Source organism: Tamandua tetradactyla, chromosome 1 (assembly GCF_023851605.1).
Source record: "Tamandua tetradactyla isolate mTamTet1 chromosome 1, mTamTet1.pri, whole genome shotgun sequence".
Taxonomy (NCBI): domain Eukaryota; kingdom Metazoa; phylum Chordata; class Mammalia; order Pilosa; family Myrmecophagidae; genus Tamandua; species Tamandua tetradactyla.
Window position 1 is genome coordinate 137920546 of NC_135327.1, and position 13571 is coordinate 137934116.

General features: G+C 36.3%; 1 protein-coding gene and 1 long non-coding RNA gene across 2 annotated transcripts in view; both read left to right on the forward strand.

The window, feature by feature from the left end:
* Positions 1-360: 360 nt before the first annotated feature.
* LOC143686608 (zinc finger protein 550-like) lies at positions 361-1746 on the forward strand. Its single transcript, XM_077163270.1, is given in 2 exon segments — positions 361-1007; positions 1039-1746. Coding segments are annotated over 2 exon segments (1269 nt in total). The 5' UTR covers positions 361-405; the 3' UTR covers positions 1706-1746.
* Positions 1747-5056: 3310 nt separating this feature from the next.
* Positions 5057-13571, forward strand: part of LOC143686619 (uncharacterized) — a 64295-nt gene continuing 55780 nt past the window's right edge. Inside the window, exon 1 of the long non-coding RNA XR_013177264.1 lies at positions 5057-5168. This is a non-coding gene — a long non-coding RNA (uncharacterized LOC143686619). The remainder of the gene's footprint in view (positions 5169-13571) is intronic.

Below are 13571 nucleotides of genomic sequence, written 5' to 3' on the forward strand. Positions count from 1 at the left end.
TATCCACAGTCTCTACTTGGTTGATTGCTTTCTCTTGATACTATTCAGCATGTCATTGAATCTTAAACTTGTAGCCTTGGTTCCAATTTTGGCAAGACCAATTTGGAGGTGATATGGTAAATTTCTTTTATATAACGTCATGGGCACATATAGTCTGGTTTTCCTAAGATAAAACAGTCTGTCAATTGGTGTCAGCCCAGTCTTTCATTATTAAGTTTATTAGGAACATTTCATGTAATTTTTATAGCATCTACTGAAAACAGTTAAAAAATTCTGCTATTTAGAGGGTTGCCCGGGGCTCGGCGGGGGAGGGCTGCCTGGGGCATGGAGCCTGGACCGCACCTCCATAGACCCGGCGGAGCTCTCGGCTGAGCCCGCGGCTGCCTCTGCCTCCCCGCCCGGGCTATGGCCGCGGCTGCGTTGCTGGGCCCGGCTCCGGTGCTGGTGACCTTCAAGGACGTGGCTGTGACCTTCACCCAGGAAGAGTGGGGTCAGCTGGACCTGGCCCAGCGGGCCCTGTACCGGGAGGTGATGCTGGAGACCTGCAGGCTCCTGGCCTCGCTGGGAAATCTGGTTCCCAAACCAGACTTGATCCATCTTTTGGAGCATGGCCAGGAACTGTGGATGGTGAAGAGACACCTCTCCCAAAGCACCTGTCAAGGTGATAGAGAAAAATATCAGACCAGAGAACCAACCCCTTCTCAGTTGGTCTTGTCAAAGGGAGCCATGTTCCAGGGAAGCCTAACTCAGGAATCTTCAAGGGACTCCAGGTTGGGGCAAGCCAGGGATCAGGAAGAGCTTTTGGAAATGCAGAAAAAGCACTTAAAGCCAGAGACAGACTCCCACAAGGATACTCAAACTGGGAAGATGAGCCTTGATGATGATGGTTTGGAAAGAGATAATATTCTGCCCTCAAGGGTATTACAGAAGCGAGTGCTTCCAAGAGATACTCTTCCTGACTGTGACTCACATGGACCGAGTTAAGACTCCATGATTGATGAAGGGAAAATGAATGCAAGGAATGCATAGGGAATTCCTTCCCTATGAATGCAAGGAATGCAGGAAAGGTTTTAACAGGAAGTGGAAACTTGTTCGACATCAGCGGATTCACACTGGAATGAAGCCCTATGAATGCAATGAGTGTGGGATGGTCTTTAGCCAAAGCTCAACCCTTATTCGGCACTATGTGATTCATACTGGAGAAAAGCCATACAAGTGCACTGAGTGTGGGAAGACCTTCAAACACAGGTCAGACCTCATGCAGCACCTTCCAATTCACACTGGTGAGAAGCCCTATGAGTGCAGTGAATGCAAAATGGCCTTTGCCCATCGCTCTACTTTTATTCAGCATAATAGGACCCACACTGGAGAAAAACCCTTTGAATACAAAGAATGTGAGAAAGCCTTTAGCAATAGGGAATACCTAATTCAGCACTACATCATCCACACTGGAGAGAAGCCTTATGATTGCGGGGAGTGTGGGAAGGTCTTCAGATGCAGCTCAGAACTCACACAGCACCAGCGGATTCACACTGGAGAGAAGCCCTATGAATGCATCCAGTGTGGGAAAGCTTTTCACCAGAGTGCAAACCTCATTCAACACTCTGTCATCCATACTGGGGAGACACCTTACAAGTGTATTGAATGTGGGAAGGCTTTCAGACGCAGGTCACACCTTATACAGCACAATCAGGTTCACACTTGAGAAAAGCCCTGTGGGTGCAGTAATGTGGCAAGGCCCTCATCTGCCACTCTGTCTTTCATTCTAGGGTTCACACTGGTGCCAACCCTTTTGAGTGCAGAGACTGTGGGAAAGCCTTTTGTCACAGCTCTTTCTTAACTGTGTGAGTAGTCACATTGCAGTGAATGTAAGAAAATCTTCAGCCTCAGCTCAGCCCCCAGGGAACTCTGAAAGTTTCTTCTGAAGAGAAATGTGGAGAGGCCCTTTACCAGTGGGCCAATTTCCATCAACATCAGTGAATTCATACTGAGGAAATTTCTGAATATAACTACTAAAGACTGTCTATAGCCAAATGAAAAATCTTATTTGCCATCTGAGAATTCATACTGCAGTCGTTAAGTGTCATCACTGGATGAAAGCCTTCTGTGATAGATCATGACTTGTCATCTAAAGAGTCATATTAGAAACTAACTCCACTGGGACTTCACTTTACTGGTGAGAAAGTAACCAGAGACATAGCCTCTGGTTATTGTGAACCTATAAACACCTCCAGTCACTGATCTCTCTATGATTTATACTGGAAAGCCAACTCAGGAATATTTTTTTTAAAGAGAGAGAGGAGGAGGAGATGATATAGAAGAAAAAGAATCAAAAGCAAATGCTTTCATGAAAGAGTCTGAACACCTTTCTTTAACTTTTATATACATTCACTCTTATCATGTCTCTGGGGAGTTGGACAATTAAACTTTAAACAAACATTTATTGAATGCCTTCTTTGTTCCAAACATCTCTAGCCATGAGGAGCATAATTCTTTGTGAGAAATATGAAGCCTTGAGTCATGAAATCTTTGAACCCATAAGAAAGTAGAATACTAAAAATGCCATCCTGTACACTTATTTCCTATCTAAGGAGAGAGGATCCACCTACAGATAACCATATTTTCCTGTGCCATTTAAGACTGCTTAAGGCTTGGTTTTTATTAAAAACAAATCACAACACCCCCCAAAAAAATTCTGCTATTTAATTAGGGCTTATAAAATACTTGATTAGTTGGACTGCTTCTGTAGAGCAAATTAACTTCATCAAATATTTGGCTACCCTGAAACAGTTTATTTTATAAAGTAGTATCATTTCTTCTTTCTTTCATTTGCCAACTTGAAGAATAATGAGTCATTACACTAGCTAGTATCCAATAGTAGGCAACCACCATAATTTGGCATCCAAATTCTAACACTTATGAGCATGAAATGAGATGATATTAATAATTATCTTAAGACAATAGTCACAATTTTGAAATGTTTCAGGCAAAGAAGGCAAATTTATCCAAGGGTGATACATGAGTATTTTTTAAAAAGTCATCATGAACTGATGGATTTATATGTATTTTAGGTTTTTCATTTCATTCCAATTATTATCCTTTTTTTTTTTTTTTGGCATGGGCAGGCTCCGGACATTGGATCCGGGTCTCCGGCATGGCAGATGAGAATTCTGCCACTGAGCCACCGTTGCCTGCCCTCATTATTCTTTTTAATGTCCCAATTATTTCATCTTTGACCATTGAGAACCTCTGCAAGTTGGCTCCTTTGTCTTTTTTTGATGACCCCAGTAGTCTTGAGTGGCTTCCTTGCTTTCTTATACTATGAAATACTTCATGCTCATTTTATATATTCTTTTTCCATATATAGCAACTGTTATTTATCCAAAGAGCTTGGTTTGTTATAGTGAGGAATGGTATTTAGAGATTAAAATATTCATTGTACAGTTTCTTTGATTCTGCGTTGTCATTGCTTGCATGCTTTCTCAATGAACAGAGCTATGAAAGATGAAATTTTTAAAAATAAGATTAATCATGAGTATATGCTGATACATTGAAATCAAAAGAAAATTACTAGGTTTTTGTTTTTCTTTATTTTATACATATATCTCTTTTCTTATTATTCTTAATATTATATCTCTTATTCTGAAAAAAATAACTGGTTACTTCTTTTTTTTAGAAGTGCAGTTTTAGTGAGGTATTTTTGCACACCATACAAACCATCCAAAGTATACAATTACTGATGCACAGAATCAGCACACTGTTGTGCATACAACCCCACGATCAGTTTCAGATCATTTTCATTCCTCCAGAAAAGAAATAAAAATAAAGAAGAAAATCCAAATCCTCTCATAGTAGTAACCCCCCCTCCATTATTGACCTATAGCTTTGGTGTAGTTCTTTTGCTACTATTGATAAAAGAGTATTAATGTATTACTGTTAACTACAGTTTGTAATAGTACATGTAAGCCACCAGAAGTAAAGTTGTAGGTTAAAATACAAGAATGTATAACACAGTGAATTTTGTGGTGTACAATGCCTGTGATTAACTGAACAAATATAAAAAAGCTTTTTCATGAACAAGAACAAATGCACGACACTGTTAGAAGGAGTTAATAATAGAGGGAATTAAGGGGGAAAAAGCATCATTGCTTGATTTCGAGAGGAGGGGAAGTGCAGGGTCCTGGAAATGAACCTGGGTCTCCCGCAAGGCAGGTGAGAATTCTGCCACTGTGCTATACGTGCTGCGCCACATCATTGCTTTTTATTATCCATATTCCAATTCTAATATAGTTCACTCAGTGCCAGCATTGTTGCTAAGAATAAGACTATTGAAAGGAAGTTTAAATTCCTTTGGAGATATTTTGTTATTAAGACATATCTAGAAAGACTGTCCATTAAAATACTGTGTTTCAAAATTGTTAAATAATTCTTGTCTGAGTGTTTATGCCACAAAACTGATATGTGATTTGGGGACATTTATTTTTTTTCTTTTTAATTTATTTTATACTTTATTTACAACATTTAAGAGGTCCCAAATTGAAAACTATAAAACAAGGCAATTTAACGGAGTTGAAGTTTCTTCTTTACCACTTAATCTGTTCCACTTTCCCAAAAGATAATGTCATAATTTCTTAGGGTTGCTGTAACTAAGTACCTCAAATTTGATGACTTAAACCACAGAACTTTATTATCTCACAGTTCTGGAGACTGGAAGTCTGAAATCAAAGTGCCATCAGGGCCATGCTTCCTCTGAAACTTGTAGGGGAAAATAATTCCTTGCCTCTCCTAGTTTCTGGATTTGCTGGCAACCCTTGGTTCCTTGGCATTCCTCAGCCTGTATCTGCAGCACTTCAATCTCTCCTTCAGTCATCACATGGTATTATCCCTTGTGTATGACTGGGTCTCTTCATTTTTTGCAAGGCCAACATGAAGATTGGACCAAGAGTGCACCCTACCCCAATATGACCTCATTGTGACTTAACCAATTGCATCTGAAATGACACTATTTCCAAATAAGTTCACATTAACAGGTACATGGGCTCAGGACTTCAATATATCTATTTGAGGGACACAGTTCAACCCATAACAGGTAATATCAATACAACCAAATTAATTCTGCTATACTGAACCCAGTTTGACTGTTTTTACTGTTACATCAACACATAAAGGTAAAATGTCTCTGCTCTCATTCTCATCATAAGCAAATTTTTCCTGTGTCTGTTACTTACATAACAGCTTTTAGTTCACATAAGCTAGTCACTTTCAGGTGCTTGTTTTAATATGTTAAATGCACAGAAATCTCTATAGTTTTTTAGAAACCAGTTCTTAAATTTAGAGAATTCTATCACAGTTTTTGTTGCAATAACTGAGTTCATCAAGTGCATTTTTCTTGCTTTTTAAATTTCATCAGACCCTATTACTATTGTGCAAATTTGTATATGGTGGAAAATACTGGATCTATTATTTTCCTGTGAGACTGTGTGAATGCTAGAAATGCTGGAAATGACATTTTTAATGCTGCTTCATGGGAAGGGTCGTATGCTGTAAAAATAATGTTTCCCAAGAAGCCGTCATACTAAAATGTTGTGCTACATAATTAAGAAGGCCCACCCTGTCTCCTTTATTTTATGTATACAAATGTCAGCAATGAACTGTTGGAAGCAACAGGAAATATCTGTCCCTATGGAAGAGCTTAACTTAATGATTGAACATTCATTTAATAATATGATTTTTCTAGTTCATTTTTAATGATGCAGAGAAAATAATGGGTCTCTAAAATAGACGTTCATATAAAGAAATACAAATCCTGGAAAAAATAATAAATTTCAGTTCAATAATTACTGTAATAAAGGAAACTGTCAAATTTTATTCAACCCATTATTATGCAAGCTTATTTGATGACAGGATTTTTTGCTTTACTGGATCATTTATTGATGTGAAGAAGAATTAGTGTTTTATAGAAGATACCTAAGTTTTATAAAGGCTGTCTTAAATAAATTTCAACAAGTGTATTTATGATAAAACTTTTCACAGATTTTAATTTGTTACTGTGAATTAGGAATCCTCAAGTAAAAGGATAGTGAATGGAACTACACTTATGTTAAGAGCCACTTTTCTGCATCACATAGACTGCGAACTACTGTTTGGGAAGCACAATCCTTAATTTTCAGAATTTATTTCCTTCTTTCTTAACCAGAGAAGGTTATATAATTTCTACATCATGAAATGTAGAGATATATGATTTTATTATTATTACTATTATAAATATATTTAAATTTTAATTGCAGTATAATATACATACACAAGGGTAAATATATCATAAATGCAAAGCAAATGAATTTTTGGAAATTGAACCCACCTGTATAGTCAGCATTCAGATAAAGAAATGGAATATTATACTTACCAGGTGAAAGAAGGGAAAATACAAATATCTTCATACCCTCTGCGTCATCTCATTTTTCTTTGAAAAAATAGTAAACAGTGAGGTCAAGAGAAAGTTCTATGGAAATACAGCCAAGATATACTAGACGAATGTCTTCTAGGTTGTACAAATCCGAGCAGAGGTTTTGCTTATGAACCACACTGACAGCTGTGCTGCAGATTCCTCTCCTTCCCCTGACTTTGGATCTAAGAAATTCACTAGCAAAAAGTTAGCATGACTAATTTAAGACAAATCCATTGAATCTGTCTTTCAGCAAATATTCCATGTACCAGAGTTTGTTCCTCTCTGTTTCCAAATCTTTCTTAGGTGGTAATTTATAAACAGCAAAATTCCCCATTTTAACCCTTTTTAAGTGTACAAATTCAGTGGCATTAATTATTTTTTACAATGCCATGCTACCATCACCAATTTCCATTACTTAAACTTTTTTTATCACCCAAAACATAAACCTTTGGCAATTAAGCAATAACTACCCATTCCCATCCCCCCAGCCCCTGGTAACTTCTTATCTACTTTCTGACTCTATGCATTTAATTATTCTAGGAATTTCATATAAGTGGAATCACAAGATTTGTCCCTTTGTGTCTGGCTTCTTTCGCTCAGCATAATGTTCTCAAGGATCATCCTGAGTAGCATTTAGAAGAGTTTTGTTCCTTTTTATGGCTGAAAAGTATCCCATTGTATTGATATATCATATTTCGTCTATTCATCTGTCGGTGGGTATTTGGCTATTCCACTCTTTGGCTATTGTGAGTAATGCTGCTATGAACACTGGTGTACACATATCTGTTTGAATCTCTGATTTCAGTTCCTTTTGGCATACCTAGGAGTGGAATCGGTAGGCCATACGATGATTTTATACTTAGTTTTTGAGGAACCATGAACTGTTTTCCACATTAGCTGTTCCGTTTGACATTTCTACCAGCAATACAAGGGGGTTCTTTTTTTTTTTATCACATTCTCATCAACACTTGTTAATTTCCTTTAAAAAAATTAATAATCAACCTTTGGACATTAGGTGGCATCTCATTGTAGCTTTGATTTGCATTTTCTTAATGGATAATGATGTTGAGTGTCTTTTCATGTGCTTGTTGGTCATTTGTATATAGTCTTTGGAAACCTGTCTGTTTAAATACTTTGTCCATTTTTAAATTGGGTTGTTAATCTTTCTGTTGCTGAGTTGTAGAAGTTCTTTAAGTGGTCTGGATGTTAACCCCCCTATCAGACATATAAATTTCAACTATTTTTTCCCATTCTGTAAGTCATCTTTTCATCTTCTTGATAATGTCCTTTGATGTGTAAAAATTTTTAATTTTAATGAGATCCAATGTACCTATTTTTTCTTTGATTGCTCATGGTTCTGGTGTCATATCTAAGAATCCATTGCCTAATACAAGGTCCTGAAAATCTACCACATTTTCTTCAAATGTTTTTTTGGTTTTAGCTATTATATTTGTCTTATTGATCCATGGTGAGTCAATTTTTGTGTATGGTGTAAGGTGGGAGCGACCTTTATTGTTTTGCACATGGATATTCAGTTATCCCAACACCACTGAAGAAACTGTTCTTTCCTTATTGAGTGGACTTTGAACCTTTGTGGAAAATGAATTTGCTATAGATGTGTGGGGTTATTTTTGGACCCACAGTTTTGTTCCATTGGTCTATATGTCTGACCTATACCAGTAACATATTGTTATGATTACTGTAGATTTGCAGTAAGTTTTGAAATCAGGAAGTATGAGTTCTCCAACTTCATTCTTCATTTTCAAGATGGTTTTAGCTACTTGAGTCCCCTTGCCCTTCCACATGAATTTAATGACTGAATTTTCCATTTCTGCAAAAAATATCTGCTGGAATTTAGTTGAGATTGCATTGAATCTGTGAATTGCTTTGGATTTTGTTGACATCATAACAATATTAAGCATTCCAATCTATAAACATAGGATGTTTTCCATTTACTTAGGTCTTGTTTTATTTCTTTCAGCAATGTTTTATAGTTTTCAGTGCACAAGTATTTTATATCCTTAATTAAACCAATTCTTAAATATTTAGTACTTTTAGGTGCTACTGTAAATTTTTTAGGTGCTACTGTAAATGTTTTCTTTATTTCCTTTTCAGATTGTGGATTGCTGTTGGATAGAAACAAAACTGATTTTTTTTTTTTTGGCATGGGCAGATTCTAGGAATCAAACCCAGTCTCTGGCACGGCAGGTGAGAATTCTGCCATTAAGCCACTGTTGCACCACCCCACAACTAAAATTTTTGAGTATTGATCTTATATTTCACAATATTACTGAATTTGTTAGGTCTAGTAGCTTTCTTACAGATTATTTGGGATTTTCTATATTTAGGATTCTGTCCTCTACAAGTAGAGATGATTTTATTTCTTTCTTTCCAATTTGGATCCTTTTAATTATTTTTGTTGCCTAATTACTCTGGCTAGAACTTTTAATACAAAGTTGAACAGCCATGATGAAAGCAAACATCTTTGTCTTTTTCCCGATCTTAGGGGGAAACTTTCAGTCTTTCACTGTTGAGTATGATATTAGCTGTGAGCTTTATATATATATTCCCTTTATCATGTTTAGAAGTTCTCTTCTATACTAGTCTTCTGGGTGTTTTTATGAAAAAGGGGTGCTGGATTTCGTTGAATGCCTTTTCTGTATTAAAATGTCTTTTCCCCCTTAGTTTTTAATATGGTGTATTATATTGATTCATTTCTTATTCTGAACCAAGTGCATTCTCTTATTGCATTCCTAGAATATATCCCCCTTGGTTCTGGTGTATAATCCTCTTATCATGCAGTTAAATTCAGTTTACTAGTATTTTGTTGAGAATTTTTGTATCTATAGTCATAAAAGATATTGTTCTATAATTTTCTTTTCTTGTGGTATCTTTATAAGGCTTTGCTATTAGGGTAATGTTGGCATCAGAGAATGAAGTAGGGGGTGTTCACCCCTGTTCAATTTTAGGAAGAGTTTGAACAGGGTTAGTATTAATTCTTCTTTGAACTTCTTTAAATGTTTGGTAATTCACCAGTCTAGTCTTCTGGGCCTGGACTTTTCTTTGCGGAGAGTGTCTCTGCTCTTCTGCACATTGGTTGTGAAGTTAGAGATACAGTGGAGAATACAAATGTGCTTGATTATAGAAGTACTAATTGATAGGAGAAAAAGAGGAACCATGACTGGAAGTTACAGGCAGCATTCATGGACATTGTTGGAAGTGGGAGACAAGGACAGTTTTCTGTTTGGAGCTACACATGCACCGGTTGAAGTTGCTGTTTATTAATTTATTGCACTGCTTGCAATTGTCTTTTCTGTATATCTGCATGGTCATTTAAATTTGACTTGGGAAAAGTAAATCAGGTACTGCCAAATTGCCACTATGTTAACTCATAGTTTATAAAAGGTATATACGTGATGCCTATCATGGTCTCACAACTGTGTTTAATTTTAGAATTCTATTATCTATAATTTACACACAATGCTTGTGAATTTGTTATGAATAGTACTATTTTACTGATGAATTAAGTCAAAAGAGACCCTAAGGAACTAGCTCTATGTTGCACAGGTACTAAGCTGAGAAAACAAGTTTCAACACTAGTACATCATGTTCAAAACCTAGCTTTTGCATTTCAGCATGCACCCTCTAATTTCATTAGGTTATGTGTTTCTGAGACCAATGCTGCAAAATAGGTAGTATTTTCATTTTACAGAGATGAAATAATGGAGACCTGTGGTTTAGCCCAGTTAGATACATTATTCTTTCCATCAACCCAATAATATATATGCACATAATTTTTCTTTTTAAATTCAACTTTATAAAACCTCTTTCTACTAAAAAGTTCAAAGACCTGCTATATCAAAGAAAAGGAAACAAGCTACTGACTTTTAATAGAAAATGAAACCTCATGGTCTGAAGATGGGAAAGGGCACTAAAATTTTTTTGGTATTTAAGATGCAGTCTAAGAATTAGACAAAAAGACACAGAATTTGGGCTGGATTTCCACCATTTGTTTATATGACTGAGAACATTAGTATCTCTAAGTTGCAGTTAGTGGCTTGATGTTCATTTCTTCAAAGTTAATATGTATTTAGATTATTTGGGTCAAGATCAAATATAAATACAGGAAAATAAATACCTGAAAATCATTAGATGTTAGATTACATCATCAGTTAGCACTATGTATCCATAGATAGACATTTTTATAGAAATTTAAAACATCTTTTAATGCAATGAGAAAGAGATGTTTTAAAGTATACTCCATATCACTATTGATTTAATTGGTTTATGCTTTCTTTTCCCATACTTTTATAGAGTATTCATCTTGCATTTACTTACTTGAACTTTTAGCAATTTTTATTATGAAATAAAGCATATATGCAAAGTAAGGAAGGAAAAAGCAATAATCTTCAAAGTACATTTCAACAAGTAGTTACAGAACAGATTTCAGAGTTCATTATAACTCTTCCTTCTCTTTTGATCCTTCTCCCAATCTATAGCAATCTTTAGGCAATGCCCATTTTGATTTTTCTATGTTGAGAAGGGGTGTCGACACTAAAGGATAAGGGAATGTAATTAAACATTGTCTATCAAAAGGAGCAAAAAAAAAGCCAAAATGTTACTGATTTTGAATATTAAAAAGCAATGAACAATTGAGTTATGCATACGATAAAAACTAATAATCTTTCTATAAAATATTACTTTATTTTAGTATTTATTGGTAGACTGATTTTTTTTCTAAAAAGAGAAGGTAATGTATAGCTTAAATTATATGAACAGAATTAAAAAATACTTCACTTAACTTTGGTGTTAAGGATTTAACAATTGTAACAACTGTATTGAGGTATACTTATATGCAGGAAAATGTATCTATTTATGATGAATTGTGATAGATTTATACACTGTAAAACCACTACTGAAATCAAGATACACAGTATTTCCATCACTTCCCAAAGTATCTCCCTCTGCCCTAACCCAAGCAACCCCTGTTATGTTACTTATCACTGTACATTAGTTTTCGTTTCCTAGATTTTTACATAAATGCAGTCAAATAGGATGAATTCCTCCCACTGGCTTTTCTCGTGCAGCGTTATGTCTGAGAGGTTCATACGTGTTGTGTGTTTATCAGTAGTTTTTTCATTTTTTTGTTTTAAACTTTTTTATTTACCGAAGAACTGCAAAAAAAAGCAATACAAATTCTTACAGAAAACTCCAACACTGTCCTCCCCACCCCAGCTACCTCTTCACCAATTTTAATATTTTGCCACATTTGCTTTATTACTCCAAGTTTCTTTCTCTCTCTCTCTCCCTTGCTTGCTTCTTTCCTTCCTTTCTTTCTTTTTTCTCCTTTTTTCATATATCTAAGTATCCTCTACCTTTGTATATCATCTGTTTTCTAAGCATCTGAGAATAAGCCACATGCATAATGCTTCTTGATCACATAATATTTACGTGCATATTTCCTAAGAACAAGGATATTCACTTAAATACATTGTCAAGTTCAAGAACTTTAATACTGATATAAAGCTTGCACTCTATATTCCATTTTTTTTCATAAATCCAAATAACGTCATTTTGAGTCTTTTCTCCTACATTATTAGATCTGGTCCAAATTCATGAATTGAATTTAGTTGACATTGTCTCTTTAGAGCTCTTTTCTTTTTTATTTGTGGGGATGTATTAGTTTGCAAGCTGCTGGAATAACCCAAATTGGAATAGCTTTTATAAAGGGAAGTATTAAGTTACAAGTTTACAGTTCTAAGCCTATAAAGTGTCTAAACTAAGGCTTCAGGAAAAGATACCTTAATTCAAGAAAGGCTGATTGGTCAGGAACATCTCTGTCAGCTGGGTAGTCACATGGCTGTCATCTTCTGATCCCTTGTTCCTAGGGTCCATTGCCATCAGCCTCTGTTCCCATGGGGGTTCCTCAATTTGCTTCTCTGGGTCTGGCTTTCATCTCTTGGCTTCCCTTGGCTCCCTCTAGGTTCTGGCTTGCTTAACGTCTCATGGTAATGTCTGCTGGACTCCAACCATCTCCAAATATCCATGTCTCTCTTCTCCAAGTGTTGGCATCTGTGTCATCTCTGCTCTGAAGTTTCTGTCAGCTCTGTCATTTCTTCAAAATGCTTCCCTTTCTAAAGGACTCCAGTAAGCTACTCAAGACCCAGTTGGAATGCGTGGAATCACATCGTCATCTAATCTTCATCACACCCACAATCAAAAGGCCACACCCACAATCGGGTGTGTCACATCTCCATGGAGATAATCTACCAAAAATTTCTGCCTTACATTATTGAATTAGGATTAAATGAAATGGCTGCCCCCACAAATTGGGTCAAAATTAAAACATGGCTTTTCTGGGGTACATAATACTTTCAAACTGGCACAGGGGACATGTATAAAACATAAATTTTCCAATCTCAACCACTCCCAAGCATACCATTCAGTGAGATTGATCACATTCATAATGTAGTGCTACCTTCACCACCATCCATTGCCAATACTTTCTCATCACCCTAAACAGAAACCCTACATGCATTATGCATTAAGTTCCCATTTCTCCTTCACTCCACACCTGGCAACCTATACTTTACTTTCTGTATCCATGATCTTGCATATTCTAGCTATTACATATAAATGGAATCATACAATATCTGTCCCTTTGTATCTGACAACTCAGCCTGATGTCTTCAAGGTTCATCCATGTATAGTGCTATCAATCAGAACTTCATTCCTTACCCCTCTGCTGCCTCCTATATGTCACAAATTACATATTTATGTGTTTTAAGTCCTGTCATGGTCAGGTTCATGTGTCAACTTGGCCAAGTGGTGGTGCCCGGTTGTCCGGTCAAGCAAGCGCTGGCCTGTCTGTTGCTATGAGGACATTTCATGGACTTAAATCATGACCATGTTGGCTGCATTCAGAGCTAAGGGGAGTGTCTTCTGCAATAAGTGATGCTTAATCTAATCACCAGAAGGCTTTTAAGGAGAATTCAGAAAGGACAATCACTCTTCCTGCTTCAGCCAGCCAGCATCTCCTGAGAGTTTGTTGAGGACTTTTATTGAAGCTGCCATCTCATGGTCTGCCCTACAGATCTTGTACTCTTACATCCACATGGTTACATGA